Source organism: Xenia sp. Carnegie-2017, unplaced genomic scaffold (genome assembly GCF_021976095.1).
Source record: "Xenia sp. Carnegie-2017 unplaced genomic scaffold, XeniaSp_v1 HiC_scaffold_1, whole genome shotgun sequence".
Lineage (NCBI taxonomy): Eukaryota > Metazoa > Cnidaria > Anthozoa > Malacalcyonacea > Xeniidae > Xenia > Xenia sp. Carnegie-2017.
In genome coordinates this window covers 292178-319081 of record NW_025813402.1, presented here as the reverse complement: position 1 = coordinate 319081, position 26904 = coordinate 292178, and the positions used below count along the sequence as shown (strand labels likewise).

At 35.8% G+C, this 26904-nt stretch overlaps 3 protein-coding genes across 3 annotated transcripts in view; all 3 read right to left on the bottom strand.

The window, feature by feature from the left end:
• LOC124440785 (ribonucleoside-diphosphate reductase small chain-like) overlaps positions 1-26904 on the bottom strand; it is a 79592-nt gene that overhangs the window by 923 nt on the left and 51765 nt on the right.
• Positions 1-26904, bottom strand: part of LOC124440645 (eukaryotic translation initiation factor 2 subunit 1-like) — a 118619-nt gene that overhangs the window by 60017 nt on the left and 31698 nt on the right. The window lies entirely within an intron of this gene.
• On the bottom strand, positions 2609-3214 carry LOC124439018. Its single transcript, XM_046989246.1, has one exon. The coding sequence runs from the start codon at positions 3212-3214 to the stop codon at positions 2609-2611; it is 606 nt and encodes a 201-aa protein (XP_046845202.1).

Below are 26904 nucleotides of genomic sequence, written 5' to 3'. Positions count from 1 at the left end.
ACATTTTGAGAAATTGAAATATTTTGAACGTTGCTTGCAGTATGTGTGCATATATAAATATTTTAATGGTCGTATGATGGAATTTCTATGGTGTACTTACAAAACAACACATTTTTAGTGGAAGAGCTAAAGTAACAACAACAAACAAAACAAACAAACAACATTTGTATACCGGCCAGTATTAATTCCCGCCAGGGGGGTTGACCGGTCCATGAACATTTCTACGCCAAACGTCTCTATCTCTCGCCATATCTCTCGTTATACCCATCGCCTTCATATCACTGTTCACAGCATCCATCCATCTCCTTCTCGGTCTACCTCGTTTGCGGACTCCATCAACATTCATATGCAACGTTCTACGAATTTCAGCACTTTCTTCCCTCCTTTCCACATGCCCAAACCACCTCAAACGCTGGCGCCTTACCCAATTCTCGATACACTCAACACCAACTCTTTCTCTAATCTCTTCACTTCGAATCCCATCCATCAACGTTACACCACACATCATCCTAAGCATTCTCCCTTCCGTCGACGCCAATCTTCTCAGGTCCTCTGCTTTCGGCGCCCAACACTCTGCTCCATATCCCAAAACACTTCTAACACATGCCTTGTACAATTCTCCCTTCTGCTTCAACGAAGTCGACTTTCCTCACAACATTCCCGACAACTCTCTAAAACTCCACCACGCTGCTTGAACTCTGTTCCTCACCGCTTGCTCGCACCCTCCACCATCATTTAACACATCGCCCAGAAATTTAAACTCCGATACACCTTCCAAACTCACGTCACCCAGTTCAAACCGTTCAATCGCGACTCGCCCACCACTTCGACACGTCCCGCACTCAAAATCAGTTACTCTTGTCAATGCACCACGGACACCTGAACATCTTCCATGAACCCACTTACTGCATTTCCCACATTATCGAATTCACCCAACTCTTTTCCCACACACACCACATGGCCATTTATCACTGTCCTTCACCTCCACCTGCCTCGAGCATCTCATGCCCTTCGTCTTTGCCTCATTCACTTTCAGTCCCTTGACTTCTATTGCCGTTTTCCATTCTCGGTACCATTCCATGACTTTCTGCTTCGACTCCGCCACCAAGACAATGTCATCTGCATACAACAAACACCAGCATCCTTTTCTTCACTTCCTCTGTCAGTACATCCATCACACAAGCAAACAGTAACGGCGACAAGACTGAACCTTGATGAACACCAACTTTTACCTCAAAAACACCAGATCTAACACCTTCCTCCGTAACCACCGCCTCTACACCTTCATAAGTCTCCATAACTGCCCGAACCATATTCTCTGTCACACCTTTCTTACGCAGCGCGTACTCGATCACCTTTCTCGGAACTCTATCAAACGCCTTCTCCAAATCTACAAACACCATATACAATTCTCTGTCCTTCTCCAAAATTCTCCTGCAGCTGCCTCAACACAAAACACGCATCCGTCGTTCCTCTCCCGGTATGAATCCATACTGCTCTTCCCCATCCGAACAACTTCCCTCAACCTTCTTTCAAACACTCTCTACTATCTTCAACGCATGCTCCATCAGCTTAATAGTCCTGTAATTCCCACATACCGTCGCTGCTCCTTTTCCTTTGTACAGCGGGACCACTAGACTCTTTCTCCATGTACTCGGCATCTTTGAGCCCTCAAAACCTCGTTCGCTACATTACACAACTCTCACGCATAGTTCATTGTCCAACATTTCGCTACCCACTTCACTCGGTCCCGTCGCCTTTCCTTTCTTCATCTTGCGCAGAGCCGCCGCCACCTCATCAACAGTCACTATTTCCCACGGCCCAAAACTTCATCCGCTTCAACTTCTCCATTCCACTCATTCTCTACATTCATCAAACGGTCACAGTACGCCCTCCACACTTCTAACCTGTCTTCCAATAACACCTTCAACTCCCCATCGTGGTTCTGCACGCCGGGAGCACCCAAAATATCGTTCCTCTCCTTCTTGCTCCTTCTAGCAGTTCTAAACAACGCTTTCGTCCATTCTCCTGCATTTTACGAAGCTCTTTCTGATGCCTTTCTATCGCTTTAGCCACCTCCTTTCGCGCCTTTTTCTTGAACCGGATGTAATCGATCCTATCTGCTTCAGTCCGCGACTTTCTCCACCTTTAAATGCCAACTTCGCGCCAATCACTTCGCTGACTCGTTGATCCCACCACCATGCCTGTTCTTCTACTACACCGCCTTTACTTCTACAACATACCTTCTCCGCTGCCTTTAAACACCCTTATCCAGCACGTCCATCGCTCCTCCACCGTCTCACCTCAACATTCAATGTCACAATTTCGTCACGGAAACACTGCTTCCCTTCATTCGATCGTAACTTCCATAGCTGCCCTGCCTTTACCCTCAACCTTTCTCTTCACCTTCCTGATTCTCCAGTCCATGACCAGCAGCTTGGGTCACACATTCTTCTCCTGCAATCACTTTGCATCCTTCACGTTTTCCTCTTCTTCATTCACCAGTATATAATCCACCACCGTCCTACTGTCACCAGATTCATACGTCACAAGCTTGTTTCTTCCTTTATAAACCACGTATTCACTACCACCATCCCACAACTCGCTGCTAACCCAATATCGCCTCGCCTTCAGCATTCATATCACCAACTCCAAAACCTCCATGCGCACAGTATCCTTTTCTTACGCTTCCCACATGACCGTTCCAATCACCAAGCATCACACATCGCCCTCTAATGTCTGCTCTCACTGCATACACGCTGTCGTAGATTTTTTCCTTCTCCTCCGCACTTCGTCCAACCTGCGGAGCATACACCACAACGAAACTCACAACTTCGGCCTGAATAACTACATCAACTCTCAGGACCCTGTCCGAAACTCTCTTCACTGCTACAACCGACTTCGCCCAATCCTCTCTTATCGCAAAGCCAACACCATTCGTGCCACTTCTGTTTCCCTTCCAAAACCACTTAAATCTCGCTCCATTATCTTCACCCTTTATGACTCTCGTACCTTCACCTTTAAACCTTACCTCCTGAAACCCACACACATCAACTTTCCTTCTCTTCAACATGTCCGCCACTTCTGCACTCCTTCCCTTAATTGTCCCAACGTTCACTGTGCCTACCCGAACGGTGACACTTCCACCAACATTCGATCCGGAGATTCTTCGCACCCCCTGCCCACTGAAGGGCTGCCGGGGACTGGGGGCCATATCTTCTTTTCCAAAGTTCATGAATTTTGTTGGAGGAAACGTTTTACGGTAGGATGCCCTTACTTACACCAACCCCTTTTAGTCGTCTTTTACGACACGCAGAGGATACGTTGGCGCAATTCTAAGCCGGCAACCACACGGCAAAATATGGTGATTGCATGAGGATAATATAAGATATGGTATGGTATGAGGATCACATGGTGGTAGCACAAAGATGATGTGATGATGGTTTGAGGATTATATGTCATACGAGGATCACATGGTGGTAGTACAAAGATGATGTGGTGATGGTTTGAGGATTATAAGGTATGACATGAGGATCACATGATAGTAGTACAAAGATGATGTGGTGATAGTTTGAGGATTATATGGTATGATATGAGGATCACATGGTGGTAGGACAAAGATGATGTGGTGATGGTTTGAGGATTATATGGTATGATATGAGGTTCACATGGTGGTAGTACAAAGATGAAGTGGTGATTGTTTGAGGATGATATGGTATGATATGAGGATCACATGGTGGTAGTACAAAGATGATGTGGTGATGGTTTGAGGATGATATGGTATGATATGAGGATCACATGGTGGTAGTACAAAGATGATGTGGTGATGGTTTGAGGATGATATGGTATGATATGAGGATCACATGGTGGTAGTACAAAGATGATGTGGTGATGGTTTGAGGATGATATGGATATGAGGATCACATGGTGGTAGTACAAAGATGATGTGGTGATGGTTTGAGGATGATATGGTGATGGAGGATCACATGGTGGTAGTACAAAGATGATGTAGTGATGGTTTGAGGATGATATGGTATGATATGGATCACATGGTGGTAGTACAAAGATGATGTGGTGATGGTTTGAGGATGATATGGTATGATATGAGGATCACATGGTGGTAGTACAAAGATGATGTGGTGATGGTTTGAGGATGATATGGTATGATATGAGGATCACATGGTGGTAGTACAAAGATGATGTAGTGATGGTTTGAGGATGATATGGTATGATATGAGGTTCACATGGTGGTAGTACAAAGATGATGTGGTGATAGTTTGAGGATTATATGGTATAATATGAGGATCACATGGTGGAAGTACAAAGATGATGTAGTGATGGTTTGAGGATGATATGGTATGATATGAGGATCACATGGTGGTAGTACAAAGATGGTGTGGTGATGGTTTGAGGATGATATGGTATGATATGAGGATCACATGGTGGTAGTACAAAGATGGTGTGGTTATGGTTTGAGGATGATATGGTATGATATGAGGTTCACATGGTGGTAGTACAAAGATGGTATAAAGATGATAACAAGATGTTAAGGACATAATATGCACATGGAATAAAATGATACAGAGATTGATAACAGAAAGTTTGAGGGACGGTACTTTATACTTAGAACAAATGTACCTTTCTTGTTCATAATGACTTCTTTAATGGTTTTGATTGAAGTTTCTAAAGCTTTTAAACCTTCTTCTCGATTCATTGTTGTCGTTTTGACAACATAGGTTGGCGGTGAAATACGATTTATCTTAAAGAACAAGACAATTTATTCGTAAATAATCGCTGTGCTCTGTACAATCTTAACTTTAATTTTACAAACAAAATTTCCTAAACATACATACAAAAACATACAGAAAATAAACATTTGAACATATTTATTCATACTTGACACAAACCTTATGAGATCAAGCACAGAATGTATGTATTGCTTCTACTTTTTCTTCGTTTGGTTCAGTTTTTTTCACGTTAACATTTCCAAGTTTAACACAAATAGCTAAAATATTCTCCAAAATGGCCGCTAAAATTGTTGTCATAAGACATGAACAACGAAATGCCACAGAGTGGATAACGTTTTATTTGCAATAAACAGAGAAAGACAAAGAAAATAAACTCATTCTTAGTTCATTTTAAAAGTTTCCAAGTCAGTTTTTATAAATTCAAAAATATAATGTTCATTCTCAGTTGTTTGTTGACTAGTTCACAGTCCTCTGACCGAGCGCAATGAATAATTATTATTGCTAAATATTTAAAATTCTATATGAAAAATTACAATAGACAGAATCATTGATTGTCAATCTAATAATAGAGCACAAAAAGCAAAGAAATGCTAGGCAACCAAATTAATCAAAATATTGATATTTAAAATTATCGTTTGCTACACCCAAAAATATCTTTTTCCTAAAATAAAAATACAGAGAAAATCCCAAAGCTCTCAAAAAATCCAAGATTTTTGGTTTCGATTTCAAAAGTTCGTAAAATTGTTTGCTTTGAAAGTAAGAACATATTCAATATTTAAGATCATCGACTAGTTATAAACTGTTGAATAAGTCCAACTAAACAAGAGAGAAATGCAACACTCAACAAGATAGAAATAAATTAAATAGTCCATTCAAATATTCTGCATGTTTGTGACAGTGTACAATATCTTCTCGCTGTTTTTAACAGTAACCAGAATTTATCATCATTATTTGGCTTGTTTTGAAATCAACTGCTTAGGAACACTTCGAGAGAAAACGATGAACGATTACATCGAAAATTATCATTCCATTCAAAGTTAATAATGACATAAATAGAAAAATAAATATATATTTACTTACAAAAGTTTAAGGAAAGTTATTAAATGGCTACATTAATTGATTGTCAATTAGTTACACAAGATGTTAACAAGTATGTCCTTGAAAGTTTCCGTTTTTGAAACAAGATGCGTTTTCAAGTGCTTACATTTTACACTATTATATAGTGCATGGTTCTTTCTATACTTAGGACAGTTTAGATAAATTCCTTGCTATCTTTTGTTTTAAATGCATTCGGCTCAGGTAAAATGCGACGTTTGAAAAACGCACCTGAAAGTCGGCAACTAATACATTCAGATTTACATTTCTTCTTGTGTTGACTGAACATTCAACACAAAATCATCCCACGCTTCCATCGTATATCCATGTTCTCTTATCAAATCCAAGACATGAGGTAAAAAATTGAATTCTTCAATTAGAGTCTCTTGTATGGGATGACGTCTTCCACTCTTTTCTATTCCTGCTGTCACTTTACCAAGACGATCTTGAACATTTTGTTCACCATTGCTTACTTCATGTTCCCCATGTTCCAACCTTCTCTTGTTGTTGGATTTTTTGCTAAGCTTGCAACCTATGTCTATGTTGGTATAAAATGAAGTTAAAAAGTCCTTATTCACGGAACTTTTCCATGCGAGAATTTAAAATTAATCGATAATGTTTAAAATTTGATTTTTATCTTACAGACAACCAAAGTATTTGATACACGATCGGGTAAGAAGTATAGGAAAGAGGGATTCTGAGACTATTAGCAGGTAGTTTTTTTAATTCGTTGTGCTATTTGGCAATTATTAAAACTAGAAGTTGCTATCGCAAGGGGGGAGTGCTGCCCCGACCCATTTTTTATGTCCACTCTAAAACTAACACTAATTAGATTTTTTTTTTGTGTCAAAAATTCAGCAAAAAAAAGATTCAGCAAGCGAAGAAATAACTTTAAAAAAGTAAATAAAACTGGAACATCTCTCTCAGCTGTTGTTTCTTCTAAAACAAAATTGGAGGACTATAATTTCCTTCAGTGGTTAGTACCATACATAAAAGCTGGAGCAACAAAAACTAATTTGTCAGTATCAACTACCAGCAACCGCTCGACAAGTAATTGTAGTTTGTTAACTGATGATAAAATTGAGCATGTCAGCTTACTAAATGAAGACAATGACTGTCAACAAATAAAGCCAGATGAAGTATTTGATGATAAGATTACTGATATATCTGATACAACTGGACATAACGAAACGTAATTATTAAAAAACCTTTTATCTTTCTTTATTTTACTATTGTGATGGCTTTTTAAGTCTTATGTTGGGCTATTATGTTCATATTGAAAAAGTAAAAAGCATCGTCGTTAAATAATAGAAATAAAAGTTATACGTATCAGAAAATTTTTGCAGTAAAAGCAAAAGCAGGGCGCAAACTCAGTAAATTTATGAATGTTTTGCACAAACCTTATAAGATCAAGCCCAGAAGGTATCGGTTCAACTTTTTCTTCGTTCGGTTCTGGTTTTTTCACGTTAACATTTCTAGGTTAAATGCAAATAAACAAATTACTCCCCAAACATTGTAGTCATAAGACAATACAGCAATGTTCTTCTTCCCAATTTTCCGCTCTGTTTTGACTCCAATTCAGCGACTGCCAAAAGCAGGCTGGATACAATCAAAGGAAGAACCAAAAGTCTTAATGCTCTCACCCAAATCTCACCAAGAAACGACACGTACATTGCATATTCCTTCGGTGTTGGATCTATGGACGACTGAACATTGCCATGTAATAAAGAACCGAGTAAAAATCCACAAAGTACGCCGAATAAAATGAAAAATAATATCATATGTTGTTTTGCATGTTTTAATCTCAACTTTACAATTCACAATAACAAAGACTATAAATTTACCGCGCCATTGACTATATATAAATATTCAATACATATTAGAGACTTAGGTCACGTGTTTTTTTTTCCAGATTTTAACAGCCAAGGGGGAATTCCCCTTTAAACGCTTTGAAATCAATGGAGAGAAGGCTTAACTAATTCATAAAACAGATGCTAATCGTTGTCATCACAATAATTGGAAACTTGTGATAGGAAAAAATAAAATAGAAATCAATATAGCTCTTACAAACAGTATTTCAAAACATTCTGTTTTTTATCGAATCTACAGCTGGCAGTAAATACTAAAAAATTTGTAAACTTGTCAATGGAAAAATACATAATTGGTAGTGTGGATGGTTCGCTAAAATTAAAAAATTTCATTCAGTGGTTGCATGCAAAGTTGTGAATTTTTACATGTGACATTTGTGTCTATGGCAAGTTTATTAAATGAAACAAAGAATCTTTCTTCTTTCAAATGTTTTGGTTTTATCCCGGAAGGCTTGCTTATGTTGTTCTTATACTTGAGAACATCACGTTACTCAGATACAAACGGTATAAAAAGATAATTATTGTCTACAATATATTTACTGTAATTGGCCCGACAGCAAGTTTCTTAAGTTCTGAAGTTTTCAACTTTCGCAGCAAGCGGTAAACAGGAGACGAAAAATAAAATATCTCATGACGCAAACTATAGCCTCATAAATAATTTGTTTGAAGCAATTATTTAAGTATAATTGAGTTTATACGGATGTAATGGCCGTCTTTATACTAGAGACGCATAATGCGTCATCTTTACTACTCGTCTAGTATAAAAACGGGATGAATTATCCAAGGAAGTATCAGACGAACATTTTATGCGTCTCTAGTATAAAAAGACCAATCACAGCACTAAAAAAATAACCATTCGATAGATATTAATAAGTAGGGATGTCTACAAATGATTATTGAATGGTTTCCTTTTACACTTCCTTTTGACAAACCTATTTATAATATAAAGTGTACATGGTTTATTTCTCTCAGCATAAATCATTTTACGTTGAAGTTGACGAATCTTTAAAGTTTTTCTAATGTTGATGGAACATTCAAAACCAAATCTTCGTTCAGCATTTCCATCGCACATCTATCTTCTCTTGTCAAGTCTTGCAGGTCAAACAAAAATTCTTCAGGTACATTAATCACAAACACAGTTCTTGCTGTTTTGTTTTCATTCTTTACTTTGTTTGATAATTCTTCGATTTTACACGATTAAAACGGCAGACCAAAAAGATCTTTTATCTAGGCACGTTAGGTGGTAATCGTTTCTAGGCACAAAGTTTCAAACAATCCACAAACAAAACAAAAAAATGTGTATCACGAAACACATGATAGAATATTTCATTTGTTTATATAGAGATGTGTAAAATCACTGAACATTCATTGGTGTTTGAAGTCTTCAAGCGCGTTAAACCCGACACTCGACTTGATTTCTATTCGTGAATATTCGTGAAGTTGGCTTTAAAAAAAAGGTAGCTGTTACTAATGTAATTTATTTAGCACTTCTTAAAAACGCTTACGATCCAAACCATATGTACTTAAGGTGATGTAACAAGAAATCGTGACGATTTTAATTTATTATTAATATGACCATGTGAAATAAAATATAATTATCCTAAATCTTACATTCTTGTTTCACTTCTTTTGCGCAAAAATTGGAAAATATTTTTTACAGGTATAAGCATCATGTAAATCGTACACCATTAACGTAACTCTTTTGTGTGGGAAACCAGCATTTCTATTTGTAGAAGAGTCGAAATGATGACTCTTTCCCTATTGTAATTATCTTTAGATCGTCGTTTACAAAAAGATGAACGACAAAGGTAAAAATTTCTGTGCTGAACAAGAGAATAACGTTAAAGAAGATTGTTACGATGGGCTAGAAGATGGCAACGAAAGATACGACAATGCATTACAAAATGAAAGTATGGAAGATGGTGGAAATACTCAACCAAATCTAAATTTACCCATTCAAGAGACTTTTTCTGAAGAATTTGAATCTTCGATGGAAATGTTGGAGGAAGAGCTTGTTTTGAATGTTCCATCAACTCAAGAAAAACTTTAAATCATCGTCAACTTCAACGTAAAGTGGTATTCATTGAAAGGAAAAGATTATGTAAATTTTTTATTATAAATAGATTTGTGTAAAACTCAAGAAAATATTTTGTTTTAACCACTCAATAATCGTTCAAAAACAACCATACTTGTTATCTACTAATAAAAAATGGGTAAAAATTTGTAAGTTTTTGTAAATCTATTTCGTAATGATCTGTATTTTTATTTACGTCGTTATTGATTTTTGTTTTTTTCAGTGCTATTATCAACTCATTCCTACATAATTGTTTCAAAACAAGCTAATAATGATAGTGTTATTTTATAGCCAAAAATGAGGTTTGCTCAAAAAGTATTTCAAAGTTCTGCGTGCAAATCAGTGAAAAGAACACAAATATGTTGACTATAGTTTGCGCTGTGACAATATTTTATTTTTGGCTTCCTGTCTACCACTTGCTACAAAATTTAACAGGAACATTGCATTTTTATAGGTAGAATCACTGGTAGATCATTGTAGACAATGATTATCTTTTCCTCAATTTTTCTTATCACATAATTTTTCCATCCGTTGGTCTATTTTTGCTGCAAATGTCAGAATAAAATTGTTTTTAAAGGCTTTTCTTTTTTTATACCTAAACATCGTGATGTACTAAAGTATAGGAACAACATAATATCGTTAAATGTTTGTAAATGTAGATCGTCCAAGTTGGTATAGTTCTGAGAAGGACTGTTTTTGTTGTTGCTGACTGACGTTTCGACAACCTTAGCGGTAGTCATCTTCAGCGTCACATGACTTTTGCTCTGACTTCCACAAACATTTTACTGTGAAGATGACTACCTCTAAGGTTGTCGAAAAGTCAGTCTACATCAACACCAACAGTCCTTCTCAGGACTTAACAACATGGACGATCTACATCTACAAACATGTAACGACATTCCCAGGTTCAAACCATTTACTTTATAATGTACTTAAGTATAGAAACAAGTTATAATACACAAAGAAAATGCGAGCACTAGGTGACAATTCTTAATTTCAACAAACCATCCACACAGTGGCATAGCTAGAGGTCGTGTTGGTTGTGCTGAGCACGACCAAACATTTTTCAAACTAAGGTTTTATTTACCCACTAAAATTTCATTATTTGTTTTTAATGTTGACAGACATTAGCGAAAACAAAATCGATTTCTTATGCTTCATTTGCATTTTGTGATATGTACTTCATATTACTTTCACTATAATACGTTTTTGCCCGACATCTGCCCTATTTATTGCTTAAAAGCAAATGGAAGGGCGTTCGCCCGTTTTTGGTCGTCCTCTACTTAGACCAGCACGACCAAATTATATATTCCTAAGCGCTGATTGGCCGGAAAACCTCACGGCCTGTTAAAATGGGTATAGTCAGCCTTAGTTTGGTCGTGCTCTGATCAGGCGAGAACGACCAAAACATAAATTACTAATAATATATAAAGCTGCATTGCGTCGTACGCATGCTCAATCGCCGAATAATTTCCTTTGGTCGTGCTCTGATTACGGCGAGAACATAGTCTATGGGCGAGAACGACCAAAACATAAATTACTAATAATATATAAAGCTGCATTGCGTCGTACGCATGCTCAATCGCCCAATATTTTCCTTTGGTCGTGCCCAACTTTATTCACACGTGTATTTCAAATATTGTCCAATTATTCATCGTTTTACTGTGTTCTTGGATTGTGTGTGAACATAGAAGTCAGTAAAGGACAGTCAAACGTTGCGTCTGAAGCTCAAAGAGTCAGAGATATCGTTTCTGAGCTTTTACGAAAGATTGTCAGTTCACGCAACGCTATAGAGTAAAAATATTTTGTTTGTATGGCACGACCAACCCCTACGCTCACACTGAAAACAAGAGATAAGGGGTTGGTCGTGGCATAGATCATTTCATATAACCAATCAAAAACCATAAAACATTTTGTATGAAACATGTTTAGCTCCTAAGTTAAACATAAAGTACTACTCAAATAAGAACATGCCAAACTCTGCTTGTTTTATTTTTTTCTCTGACGCTGCAAAAAACAGCAGCTCATTAAACATACGTCAGTTGTATGATTTCACATCTTTGATACATCATACAAGTGTACAAAATGTGCAATGGACTCAAGTGATGTCCTTCTGATAATAGTTACACAGTCAGACAAAGCAAACATGAGACAGTCATTGTGTAAATGATGTGAACATGTGCTTTGTTATTTTATTTTGTTTTGGAGACACATAACTTTTCTTCAATATGCAAAAAACATCCTTATGATATCACAATGCATAATTAGCTTTAGAAAAAAATAATTTTTGTGGACAGTAAACATAAATTATTGCCAATGTCACAGGGTCCTAATATTATTGATTTCAATGCATTGGGATGGTGTCATTGTAATTTTCAAATAAACAACTTAGTGATTGAATATGTCCGTCTTAATACAGCATGGGGTACTTAGGGAAATAGTAACAGGATGATATGAGGATAGTAGAGGTACCAGGGGGATGTCAGTTTAGTGATACAATATACTTTTCATAGAAATATAAACCAAACACTTACAGCTTGTTGTAAAACAAATGTTCTTTTCTTCTTCATAATGACTTCTTCAATGGCTTTGATAGATGTTTCCAAAGCTTTCAAACCTTCTTCTCAATTCATTGTAGTTGTCATGACAACATAGGTAGGTGGTGAAATGGGATTTATCTTAAAGAAAACAGTTTACAATCAAACAATGAAATTTTCAAAAGATTTTTTATCATTGTATGGTATTTAGACCTGGCGCAGCTATTGTAAGATATAATTACATTGCTGTGCACATTTGGAACATCTATAAATAAGTAAATTTTGTTTTCGTGAACATCAAAATGTCCATCCTCATTGTGTTTATGTAGCAATATTGCAATTTGATGCATTTCAATGAGAATGATCTGTCATATACAGTGGTGTAAAACAAAGCTTCATGCTATTGTTGGTTCTTAAGGTTCGTTTTCCTTGACAACTCATTTATTGACAGTTGTCTTGTTGTACACAATGTTCAGTAGTATATATAATAATCATTCTACAATTGAAATCTTGACATAAACATATTTAAAAGTTAAAATGACATGATGAATATGAGGTATAGCTCTATTGGTTAAGAACAGTTCATGTACGATGTCAGATGATGTTAATGTTGATTCATAATGGTTTCAAAAAAGCTTGGCTGACTGATAATTATGCTAATAAACACATAACCCAGGCTGTCACATGTTACAATCATAAACAAGATCTCAGCAAACTTTTGGCATAAATAGAAAGCAGTTTTAAAATTCAAAAGGAGTAAAGATCTTTTTGACTTTGAAATTCAAAAATTTCAATAAACCTCCCACTCACTGTCTCAAAGAGATGTGAAATTGAGTGTGTGATGAGTAGAGTGTGGAAGGTTTATTGCAATTTTTATATTTCAAGGTCGTTGTAAAGGTTGTGTTTCAGATTAACTTATCCATTTAAAATCTTGATGTTCTTATTATGATCTTGTAGCATTACCTTTGCTCTCTTCGGTATGGTTCATATGTCATAATAAAATGTATTTACAACTAATATCGTAAATGCATTTATTATTGTTTCACAATAGTGAAGGTGAATGGGTTATCTACGCACTTGGAAATCTCCACACTTGCACAGTTTGCAAACGAAGCATTTACGTTCTAATAAAAAAAGGCTTCCTTTAGTAAAGTAAAAAGCCGACAATTATGACTTTATGATTCATGAAAGCCTTCTTATATCCAAACTTAAACCCTCTCTTAACACCCAAGGCAACTCAATCCTCCTTCACCTTCTTTAATATACCGCCATTCTCACTTCATTCCTTCATCTAAGCTTCCTACTCCCCTCAAATGTAATTTAACACCCTGTAATATATGCTTGTATTTAAAACCTCATGTAAATAATTTATCTCAAATAATCTGAAGATGTCTTAAGTTAAAGACGAAACGTAATTATTAAAAAACCTTTAATCTTTCTTTATTTTACTATTGTGATGGCTTTTTTAAATGTCCTATGTTGAGCTATTATGTTCATATTGAAAAAGTAAAAAGCATTGTCGTTAAATAATAGAAATAAAAGTTATACGTATAAGAAAATTTTTGCAGTGAACGCAAAAGCAGGGCGCAAATTCCGTAAATTTATGAATATTTTGCACAAACCTTGTAAGATCAAGCAGAGAATGTATTGGTTCAACTTTTTCTTTGTTCGGTTCTGGTTCTTTCACGTTAACATTTCCAGGTTAAATGCAAATAAACAATTTACTCCCCAAACATTGTAGTCATAAGACAATACAGCAATGTTCTTCTTCCCAATTTTCCGCTCCGTTTTGACTCCAATTCAGCGACTGCCAAAAGCAAGCTGGATACAATCAAAGGAAGAACCAAAAGTCTTAATGCTCTCACCCAAATCTCACCAAGAAACGACACGTACATTGCATATTCCTTCGGTGTTGGATCTATGGACGACTGAACATTGCCATGTAATAAAGAACCGAGTAAAAATCCACAAAGTACGCCGAATAAAATGAAAAATAATATCATATGTTGTTTTGCATGTTTTAATCCATTGTAGCAACGTTATCGTGAAGTCATTATCGAAATTTTGTAGCTCTGATAACAATTTGAAGCAATAAATAAACTTTTAATCACTAACGCTGAACAAGAGTGAAGTTAATCCAATAACAAAGCCCTTTCTACGATTGTACGGCATAAATATTCTGCATTTCAATTTCAGCCAATGATCAGCTTAACTTTAGATCACGTGACGATGTTACAGGCCTTTATTGTTGCCAAAGCCACACAAGATAATCCATCAATGGCTGGACAGAATTTACCTTTTTTATCAGAAATTGACAAATCAATGAGCATAAGAAAAAGGAAGGAACGTAAACAATGAAATGCAAAAATGTCTGACCCAAAAATGTCTTGAAACAATCAGTCTTATTGTCGATTTCAGTTAACTTTTCAAATGGCGGTTGCCAAGCTACTTTCTAATGTTGCCAACTACATTTCCAAATATGGAATATTCGATATGAGCTTGTCAACTTGAGTTGACAAGTTGTGTACTTGAGTTGACAAGTTGTGTACTTGAGTTAACAAGTTGTGTAATTGAGTTGACAAGTTGTGTAATTGTGTTGACAAGTAGTTGTAAACGCGAAAGGTCTTTGTACCCTGTAGACATTTGGCAATGAATCCGTTCAGTAAGCAAGGAAAAGCTTTACCAATAGAAGTAAGAAATGAAATACTTGAAAGGTGGTTAAATAACAAAGCGTTTGACAAACATTTCAAAACAACTAAACCTACCGTATAAGTCTATATCAAATATAATAGATCTATGGGTAGACACTGGTTCTATTGCACCCCGCCAGGGCGAACGTGATGTTCGAACCACGCGTACAGATGACGTTATTGCATACGCTGAATATCTAAAAATTAAAAAACCATCTATTTACGCAAAAGAGATTCAGCAACACCTAGAAAATAACAAAGTTTGCCTTCCAGCAAACATACCTAGCAGGTCATCCATTAGTAGAATTTTGAAAAAGATCTTGGGTACTCTTACAAGATAATAAGTCAAATACCTCGAGAGACAGAACGGCCGGACGTTATGAAGAAGTTAGAAGCTTACGTAGCAAATATTTCATTGATTGTTTGCAACCGTATGCATTTCTTTGATGAGTCGCCTGTAGTTGTTACGAGTGGCAACAGACAATAAAGTAAATGGTTTGAACCCGGGAGTATCGTTACATGTTTGTAAATGATGATCGTCCAGGTTAATAAAGTCCTGAGAAGGAGTGTTTTTGTTGTTGTTGACTGACATTTCGACAACCTTAGCGGTAGTCATCTTCAGAGTAAATGGTTTGAACCCGGGAGTATCGTTATATGTTTGTAAATGATGATCGTCCAGGTTAATAAAGTCCTGAGAAGGACTGTTTTTGTTGTTGTTGACTGACGTTTCGACAACCTTAGCGGTAGTCATCTTCAGAGTCAAACGGATTAGAATTGCTAAAGCTTTTCCTTGCTTACTGAACGGATTCATTGCCAAATGTCTACAGGGTACAAAGACCTTTCGCGTTTGCCAGTACTTCGCAACTTTAGTTCACAACTTCAGTACTCAAGTTCACAACTTCAGTACTCAAGTACACAACTTCAGTACTCAAGTACACAACTTCAGTACTCAAGTACACAACTTCAGTACTCAAGTTTACAACTTCAGCGCTCAAGTACACAATTTCAGTACTCAAGTTCACAACTTCAGTACTCAAGTTCACAACTTCAGTAATTAGTTCACAACTTCAGTACTGTTCACAACTTCAGTATCAAGTTCACAATTTCAGTACTCAAGTTCACAACTTCAGTACTCAAGTTCATACTTCAGTGCTCAAGTACACAACTTCAGTAAGTTCACAACTTCAGTACTCAAGTACACAACTTCAGTACTCAAATTCACAACTTCAGGTACACAACTTCAGTACTTCAAGTTCACAACTTCAGTACTCAGAGTACACAACTTCAGTACTCAAGTACACAACTTCAGTACTCAGAGTTCACAACTTCAGTACTCAAGTACACAACTTCAGTACTCAAGTTCACAACTTCAGTACTCAAGTACACAACTTCAGTACTCAAGTACACAACTTCAGCGCTCTACACAACTTCAGTACTCAAGTACACAACTTCAGTACTCAGTACACAACTTCAGTACTAAGTACACAACTTCAGTACTCAAGTTCACAACTTCAGTACTCAAGTTCACAACCAGTACTCAAGTACACAACTTCAGTACTCAACTACACAACTTCAGTACTCAACTACACAACTTCAGTACTCAAGTACACAACTTCAGTACTCAAGTACACAACTTCGTTACTCAAGTACACAACTTCAGTACTCAAGTACACAACTTCAGTACTCAAGTTCACAACTTCAGTACTCAAGTACACAACTTCAGTACTCAAGTTCACAACTTCAGTACTCAAGTACACAACTTCAGTACTCAAGTTCACAACTTGCCAACTCAAGTTGACAAGTTCATATCGAATATTCCATATTTGGAAATGTAGTTGGCAACATTAGAAAGTAACTTGGCAACCGCCATCTGAAAAGTTAACTGAAATCGACAATAACTTCACAATTCGCAATAACAGAGACTATAAATATACCGCGCCATTGACTATTTACAAATATTCAATCTATATTAGAGACTAGGTCACATATTAAAATAATTTAAAATAAAATCAAAAAATAAAAAAAAAATAAAAAAAAATAAAAAATAAAAAAGTAAAAGTTGTAAAATAAATATGTAATAAAATAGTAATAACACATTAATGACACGAGCATAGCTGATGACGTAGTATAATTTCTCTTTCAAAGAAGAGTACACATTAAAAATAGAAACATTCAAAGCGACATACCTCATGTTTAAGCAAGAAGAATCAGCTTCTGAATGAGCGGATTTAATTCTTCACACCAGTTTTATTGTGTAGAATCCCTCCAATAAAAACCTGGCGTGAAAACCGAAAAAAGAAGCTTATTGGCCTGTGACAACCAATCAAATTCATGCATAACAATAAAACAATTGACAACCAGCTGGTGGCACGACATGTAAGCGTAATTTTGTATTTGTGGACAACAATGCAAAATCTATATTGTGCTGTTTCTTTTCGCCTTTCAAAGTCAGTCGAGACAACTAAAGACACAATTTCTTTTCAGAAATCAAGTACGGACTTTCAGGAGTATTCTTCCTCTAAAATTTTAGAAAAGACTGCTTTATTTTAGCAGTAATATCGTCGTTAAACTAAAAGGTGACGTTGTTCATTATCCAGCGGCGTCAAGTCGAAGTACAAACTGAAAGATTGTATCGACTTGGATTTTACGAGATGGTTAGTAAAACTTAGTATTATTGCAAAATCTGTCATCAGTCACTAACGAAAAGCTGACAGGCAAGCTCATTGAAAATAACTTCACTGTGTCTCTCAAATTTCACCCAACGTCGATCGATACATTGAGAAAGAATTACCGGTTACTTATGCCGTATGCGGAAGGTTTTTTCATTGTGATTTTGTCTGCTTACTTGATCAAGCAAGCAAGCAAAATCACAATGAAGTCCCTGAAACATTGTTATATTTATAAGCAATCAAAACAGATGATAAAATAAAACCAACCAATCACAACAGATGATAAAATAAAACCAACCAATCAAAAGAGATGATAAAATAAAACCAACCAATCAAAAGAGATGATAAAATAAAACCATCCAATCAAAACAGATGATAAAATAAAACCAACCAATCAAAACAGATGATGAAATAAAACCAACCAATCAAAACAGATGATAAAATAAAACCAACCAATCAAAACAGATGATAAAATAAAACCAACCAATCAAAACAGATGATAAAATAAAACCAACCAATCAAAACAGATGATAAAAGAAAACCAACCAATCAAAACACACGTCGGCATTACCTCGTCTCGACTTATAAGTTCGTTTGAAAACGTAAGTCCAGGCATCAAATTTCGTTTTTTCAACCAGAAATTCGAAGCAAAAGATCCAGAGAAAAATATTCCTTCAACAGCAGCAAATGCCACGATTCGTTCACCAAAAGAAGCCTGTATTGGAATAATTTCATATCTGAGCCTTTATCAAAATAATGTTGACTGCTGACCAGTTAAATCACATGACTTACCTTATCAGGATTGATCCAGTCAAGTGCCCAGTCTGCCTTCTTTTTCACACATGGTAGATGTTCAATAGCATTAAATAACCTTTCTCGTTCACTTGGCTCTTTGATGTAGGTGTCTATCAACAGGCTGTACATTTCAGAATGAATGTTTTCTATTGGTATTTGAAAGCCGTAAAAACATCGAGCTTCTGTAACCTGTACTTCTTGCATGAAGCACTCGACCAGGTTTTCGTTCACAATGCCATCACTGGCAGCAAAAAATGCCAGAATGTGTGAGATGAATTGCCTTTCCTCTGGCTGATTGTAGTTGAATATAAAGAAATGTGATTGGTTGGTTTAGTCAGCCAAGTAATTGACATTTGATAACAGCCAATGAAAATGTTCTACGTACAAATGTAAGTTTATTGTTTCACCTTCAAACTCCTCCAGTGGATGAGATCACGTGACGAAAACAGAATCACAATTTTGAGTTATCGTTGTTCTTTGAAAATTGTCCATTCTACATACTCATAAAGCAATCTCTTTGCAATTACATGAAATTATAAAATAAACACAATGAAACGCGTGCGCTGATTGGTCTAGAGCTGAGTTTGCATTAGCCTGAGCAAAACACATCTGAGCTCAACCAATTAAATCAATAATAACAATCAATCGGTCAAATGAGAATTTGCAAATCGATCATGAATAAATTTTAGAGGAAAAATTAAAACGCTTATTCTAAATTTGTCTGTTTCGCCTTATCGCTATTTTATAAAAGAAATAAAAGATGTTTTTCGTGTTTGCACAGGCTTATGCAAACCTGAGAACTCATAACAAGTCATGCCACCTCATAACAAGTCATACCACCTCATAACAAGTCATGCCACCTCATAACAAGTCATACCACCTCATAACAAGTCATGCCACCTCATAACAAGTCATGCCACCTCATAACAAGTCATACCACCTCATAACAGGTCATACCACCTCATAACAGGTCATACCACCTCATAACAAGTCATACCACCTCATAACAAGTCGTACCATCTCTAACCCCTTGTAAAAGAGCCTAGTCCACATCTTTTATCCCCCGAACATTAAGGGGGGGGGAAGCCCCCACTCTAATTTTGAAAGACTAAAAATCTTGTACGAAATCCCACAATTTACACACATGTATACCTTAACTGTCATGTTAAATAAAGATTATTTTATAGACGTTTGTGAGATCTCTCGAGCATGTGCAACCCTCGACTTTCGGTCTCAGGCTTACACTGATCTGCTCTCGAGTTCTCCCAAAGGTCTCCTCGTGCAAACACTGTAATAATGTACACAATTCTTAAATAATGTACACATCGCAGCTTATGAATAGAACCTGTGCGACTTTTTTAGTGTAAGATTCCTTAAATATAATTCCTCAAAATTTTAAAAGTATTCTGGTAGGCACTACCCCGTACATCCTAGAAATTGTGTACGTTACTAACTCTCTCTATTCAAAAGCAGAGAGCTTTATACGCTACAAGTCCCGTTGACAAAACTTGTCTCGTTTACAAGGAAGAGGAGTGGAAGGTTAATTTCTCAAATGTTCTTAGATAAGGTCGATATTGTTTGTAGTTGTTGGTTAAAGCATTATGCTATCATTCTTTTTGTTTAACAACATTCCAACTATTTAACCTTGTGAACTAAGACACATGGAACGCTACCTGTAATAGAAAACCCTAGTAATTTTTTGAAGACAAATTTTACACGCAGACACGCGAGATTACACCCAGACACGCGGGTGTAGTTCAATCAATTTTCACTCAGCGAGAGAATCTCGAAACACTAAACACGCTTGTCTGGGTGTAAGATTTGGCTTCAAGTATTTGCTTCAGGTAGCGTTTCATGTATTTTAGCCAGTGAACTCGACATTTGAATAACTGGAATGATAACCGAAGCCAAAAATTGAAGCCAAAAAAATATTTGTCGTCATAATTCGTCATCACACGTCAGGCTCTAGTCTCTCGCGTGTTCATTTTAATTTTTTTAAATCATTTGTCCCTTGGTAATGGTAGAGTTCGGATCTTGATCAGAGCGTAAAAATAACGAAATTTTTCGAATGAAAAGGTTCACGGAGAGTGAATCAAAGTGATAAATCGAAAAGCAAGATGAGGTGAACTTAGTCGATCTGCTCTTACGATGCGGTTTTCCTTTAAAACATATCAAAGTCTTTGGTTCAAACCCGGGAGTATCGTTACATGTTTGTAAATGTAGATCGTCCAGGTTGGTATAGTCCTGAGAAGGACTGTTTTTCTTGTTGTTGACTGATGTTTCGACAACCTTAGCGGTAGTCATCTTCAGAGTCAAAAAAATGGCATGCAAAGTCTTTAAGGATATTCAATTTTTGATATCGAGATGACAACCATTTAGTATTTCAAGCACTATCAAAATCGACTAAAAATACAATCGCTCTGTAAAAAGTAAAAATGCGAGTTATAGACTCAATATTTTTGAATATTTTCTCGTCATATTTTCTATTGTATTGTTTTTTAGCATACAGTGTAATTTTCAGTTGGCTTTTCCTCGTTATAAGTTGTAAGTTACAACGAGCTCACTGTAGTAAAGTTTGAGCTGTAAAAAATAGCCTTTTGCGAAGAGTTAGCCTCGTTTTGTTTGTAGTGATGTTGTTTATATGTTTATGCTTTCGCAATTTGTGTTCAAGTTTATATTGGCCGTGTATGTTTGGCACTCAGGGGAATGAAACTGACGTACAAACCGCGTGAATATTCGACTTTGAAGGACTGGAACTGACGTACAAACCGCGCAAGAGACTAGGACTTTGGCTTCAACTTTTTATCTATAAAATGTATTGTCGTTATCATTCCAGATATATATATATATATATATATATATATATATATATATATATATATATATATATATATATATATATATATATATATATATATATGGAGTTCACTGATTTTAGCTCAATGCATAGAACTTACCATATCACCATGGTAACCAAATTCATGATGACGTCAAAGAGAATTTTGAAGAAATCAATCATAAACTTGCCGTTTTCACCCAAGCCGCCTAAGATATAACCAAAAAGAACGGAAAACACCACTAAACCCAACATATTTGTTCCAGACGTCTTTTCGATGCCATCGAACTCGTATTTAACGTTGATTTTGATTTCGGTTGCATTCTTTTCTTCCGTCACCCAAGGACTGACTACTTTTGAAGAAAAGAGGTCGAACATCTCTTCAGCTGATGAATTTGAACCAACGGAAGTTTCGTTAAAACAGCAGGGAGACTTCACAGTTTTATACTTAGTCTTTACCTGCAAAAATGTTAAAAAGAGTAAATTCGAAAAGAATTTTTGTTATTTTTACAACAAGGTTATTGACGCCGAATCACGGATGAGATGAAAAAGATTTGGAGCGGTTTAAAAGTTTTAAAACGGGTTAAGTACAAATTTACTAAATATTACTAAAATTTTCTTCATAACGACGGCAAAGAATTCACGTTTTTGGATAGTTGGAAAAACACAAAACGTGTTTCTGCAGACACATTTTAGGGGCTGGTTACGTGAGCCCGGGTAGCCGGGATTCAGCCAAGCGTTAAATCATTTTGGCAAATGGAAACCATTCAATACTTATTATCAGATAAATCTTATCAAGCAATTTCACAATATTCTGATTTAATAACTACGCAAAACATTCAAAATTAAAACAACCAATTTGCCATAATTTAAGAATTACAACCGGAATGACGTGTGGCGCTTCGCAAACAGTTGTAATTTTTAACCTTGAAGTTTTGGCTCCTTTCAATGAAAACAAAGATAAACTGAACTAAAAGTTGTGTGTTATTGCCAAGTCAAAGGAGAGAACTGCAATCCATAGTAGGTCTTTTTGATCAAGACATTAGAACCGACTTCACGTTCGGAATAAAAGTTGTAAGATAATCTCCAATCCAAAGCTTTTTGATATTGACAAGAATTATAGATGAACCCACTTTGTAAAAAAGGCAATTGAAAACAGATAAATTTAGGCAGAATTATATAGATATTACACAAAACATTCTTGGATCTAGAAAGTGACAACTGCGATAAATTTAGTGCATGGAAAACCGCAAAATTTTCTAAATGATTAAACAATTTTACTGGATTTAGATATAATTTTTAATTCTTTATTATTTTGTCTGCATTCCATGATAAATTATCCACGCGCGTAACGTCTTTGCTTTGGTCAAAATTCAGTTGAGGCGGGGGTGGGGGGGGGTTGGCAGAACATTTTCAAAAGATTTTTTGGAACTATTTGGACGCTGACACACTGTCAATGTAGTCACATGTCAAAGGTGTGCTCCAGTCTAGTGTCTTCATCAAGAGTGATCTGATGTTAAAACTTGAGTTCTTATATACTCCAGTCTAGTGTCTTCATCAGGAGTGATCTGATGTTAAAACTTGAGTTCTTATATACTCCAGTCTTATGTCTTCATCAGAAGTGATCTGATGTTGAAACTTGAGTTCTTATATACTCCAGTCTTATGTCTTCATCAGGAATGATCTGATGTTAAAACTTGAGTTCTTATATACTCCAGTCTAGTGTCTTCATCAGGAGTGATCTGATGTTGAAACTTGAGTTCTTATATACTCCAGTCTTATGTCTTCATCAGGAGTGATCTGATGTTAAAACTTGAGTTCTTATATACTCCAGTCTAGTGTCTTCATCAGGAGTGATCTGATGTTAAAACTTGAGTTCTTATATACTCCAGTCTTATGTCTTCATCAGAAGTGATCTGATGTTGAAACTTGAGTTCTTATATACTCCAGTCTTATGTCTTCATCAGGAATGATCTGATGTTAAAACTTGAGTTCTTATATACTCCAGTCTAGTGTCTTCATCAGGAGTGATCTGATGTTGAAACTTGAGTTCTTATATACTCCAGTCTAGTGTCTTCATCAGAAGTGATCTGATGTTGAAACTTGAGTTCTTATATACTCCAGTCTAGTGTCTTCATCAGGAGTGATCTGATGTTGAAACTTGAGTTCTTATATACTCCAGTCTAGTGTCTTCATCAGAAGTGATCTGATGTTGAAACTTGAGTTCTTATGTACTCCAGTCTAGTGTCTTCATCAGGAGTGATCTGATGTTGAAACTTGAGTTCTTATATACTCCAGTCTAGTGTCTTCATCAGGAGTGATCTAATGTTAAAACTTGAGTTCTTATATACTCCAGTCTAGTGTCTTCATCAGGAGTGATCTGATGTAGAAACTTGAGTCCTTATATACTCCAGTCTATTGTCTTCATCAGAAGTGATCTGATGTTGAAACTTGAGTCCTTATATACTCCAGTCTAGTGTCTTCATCAGGAGTGATCTGATGTTGAAACATGGTCCTTATACAACGTTCAAGAGAGAATATGCAACATAATTACAAAATGAAGGCTACCGAAACCAAACAACACACAGTCATACATAATGTAACAATTGTCTTACCGATGAAAAAGCCGCTTGGATTAAATTATCAGGAAACATGTTTCTACAAGAAAAATGATCTTTAAGCAAATTTTAATGTGATATTTTACACAAAGAGATATGATTGTACACTATTGGATATTAAAGACACACAGAGATATGATGGTACATTGTTGGATATTAAAGACACACAGAGATATGATGGTACATTGTTGGATATTAAAGACACACAGAGATATGATGGTACATTGTTGGATATTAAAGACACACAGAGATATGATGGTACATTGTTGGATATTATAGACACACAGAGATATGATGGTACATTGTTGGATATTAAAGACACACAGAGATATGATGGTACACTGTTGGATATTATAGACACACAGAGATATGATGGTACATTGTTGGACACTAAAGGATTGAAACAATATACAGACCAGGCTGTCCAAAATTGCACTATAAAAACTAGGATAACTGCTACATTACAACAAAGATAATATTGCTATAACCAAATTTGGTTTCACACAAGAGATTTTATATTTTATAGTAAGATGAGCTTACCAGAGCATTGAAGAAATTCTACAAGTACTTTCAAGTCAGTGATGTAGACATGTTGTCACAGATTAATATGGAGTGCACAGCCATGTTTACTTAAGTATGTTTCTTTTGAAAATTACCTCACACTTGTTTAAAATGTACAAAAAATTTCAGCATTAAAGTACTAAACAACTTTAAAGTTTCCATAATTTTGTAGAAGCACTATTGCTAATGCGCATTTAATATACATACAAGTTTTTTTAAAATAGACATGTTTCGACATCTCATGATGCCATCTTCAGTATGAATGAAATAATAAGTGATACAGGGTTTATATAAAAGTAATATGATACATAAATTACAACAATAATAAGGAAATAAGATAAATTAATGGGGAGCGTCCGAGCGTATTATAAACTAAATATTGTATTGAATTTAAAAACTTGAACATTGAGGTCAGGGTTAGTTTTGTTAATGTGGAGTGCTTCTTTGATTTTAAGGGTGAATGAGGTTTCGGCAATGTCGATGATTTTAAAGCAAGAGGGTGAATAGTTGGTTTTACATGAGTGAGATTTAAGAAGGTGTCGGTAGATATGAGAGTTTTTGTCTGTTGTGGTATGTTCCCTGATTCTGGTGGATAAATGGCGCGAAGTTTCGCCAATGTATCGGGAATTACATCCCGCGCAACTGAATTCATATACCACCATTTATTTTATATAAACCTCGTATTTTTTATTATTTCACTCATACTGAAGATGGCATCATGAGATGTCGAAACATGTCTATTTATTTTAAAATAACTCGTCGTGTATATTAAATAAACTTTGAACTGTTTTAAGAGATAGTACGTCCAATTTTAACACTGAAATCTCTTCTGATAACGAAAAACGCGGTTTCCTGAACTGCCTTGCAGAGTTAGAGTTCACAAGTTGAAAGTTTTGACAAAACTGTCAAAAGCATAATCAAATATAATGATTTCATTTTGCATTGCAATCCAAACTTTAATTTTACAAACAATATCTCCTTAACAGACAAAACAACGTTGACAATTAAACAAATATTTAAACATATTTATCAACACTTGACACAAACCTTATTAGGTCAAGCACAGAATGTATCGGTCAACATTTTTTTCGTTCGGTTCAGTTTTTTTCACGTTGACATTTCCAGGTTTGATACAAATAACTAAAATACTCCCCAAAATGGCAGCCAACATTGTAGTCATAACATAATACAGCAATGTTCTTCTTCCTAATTTCCCGCTCTGTTTTGACTCCAATTCAGCGACTGCCAAAAGCAGACTGGATACAATCAAAGGAAGAACCAAAAGTCTTAATGCTCTCACCCAAATCTCACCAAGAAACGAAACGTACATTGCATATTCCTTAGGTGTTGGATCTATGGACGACTGAACATTGCCATGTAATAAAGAACCGAGTAAAAATCCACAAAGTACGCCGAATAAAATGAAAAATAATATCATATGTTGTTTTGCATTTTTTAATCCATTGTAGCAAAGCTTTCGTGAAGTCATTGTTGAAAATTTGAAGCTTTGAATACAATTCAAAGCAAATTCTCTCAACTCCCAATTTCACAATTCACAATAACAAAGACTATAAATATACCGCGCCATTGACTATATATAATTATATAATAACCAGAAGAATTTGAGCAATTTCATTGGTTGAGAGCTATGATCTATAAAGCCTGGTTTCCACTATAGGCTTAACACGAAAATGCGACAGCGATTAACTTTAAACGCGATAATCCCATATGGGAACGTGGTAATAATCGCAATAAACGGCGACTAACAAACGCGATATAATTTTTGATATTTATTCGCGTTAATCGCGAAAATGACGTCATCTTGAATGAAAATTTTGGAGTATAAAATGGCGGATTCAACATGTGTTCAATCACTTAACGCAGAAAGTTGGCCGAGAAAGTGTGTAAGATTCCCTGCTTATATGACAAAACATATACGGATTATAAAGACAAGTTTGGCGTGGCAAATGCTTGGGCAAAAGTGGTAGAAAATCTGAATCTATTGGAAGGTAAAACAATTTTCATTTGACTCTGAAGATGACTACCGCTAAGGTTGTCGAAACGTCAGTCAACAACAACAAAAACAGTCCTTCTCAAGACTATACCAACCTGGACGATCTACATTTACAAACATGTAACGATACTCCCGGGTTCAAACCATTTACTTTAATAATTGGTAAGCGAGCGAAAAAATTGTTTGAAAATTTAAAAAAAGATTCAGCAAGCGAAGAAATGACTTTAAAAAAGTATATAAATCTGGAACATCTCCGTCAGCTGTTGTTTCCTCTAAAACAAAATTGGAGGACTATAATTTTCTACAGTGGTTAGTACCATACATAAAGTCTGGAGCAACAAAAACTAATTTGTCAGTATCAAATACCGGCAGCGGCTCGACAAGTAATTGTAGTTTGTT

Bases quoted from the DNA above. Each gene is read 5' to 3' on its own strand.
- LOC124439018 (XM_046989246.1), bottom strand. From the start codon at position 3,214: ATGGCCCCCAGTCCCCGGCAGCCCTTCAGTGGGCAGGGGGTGCGAAGA.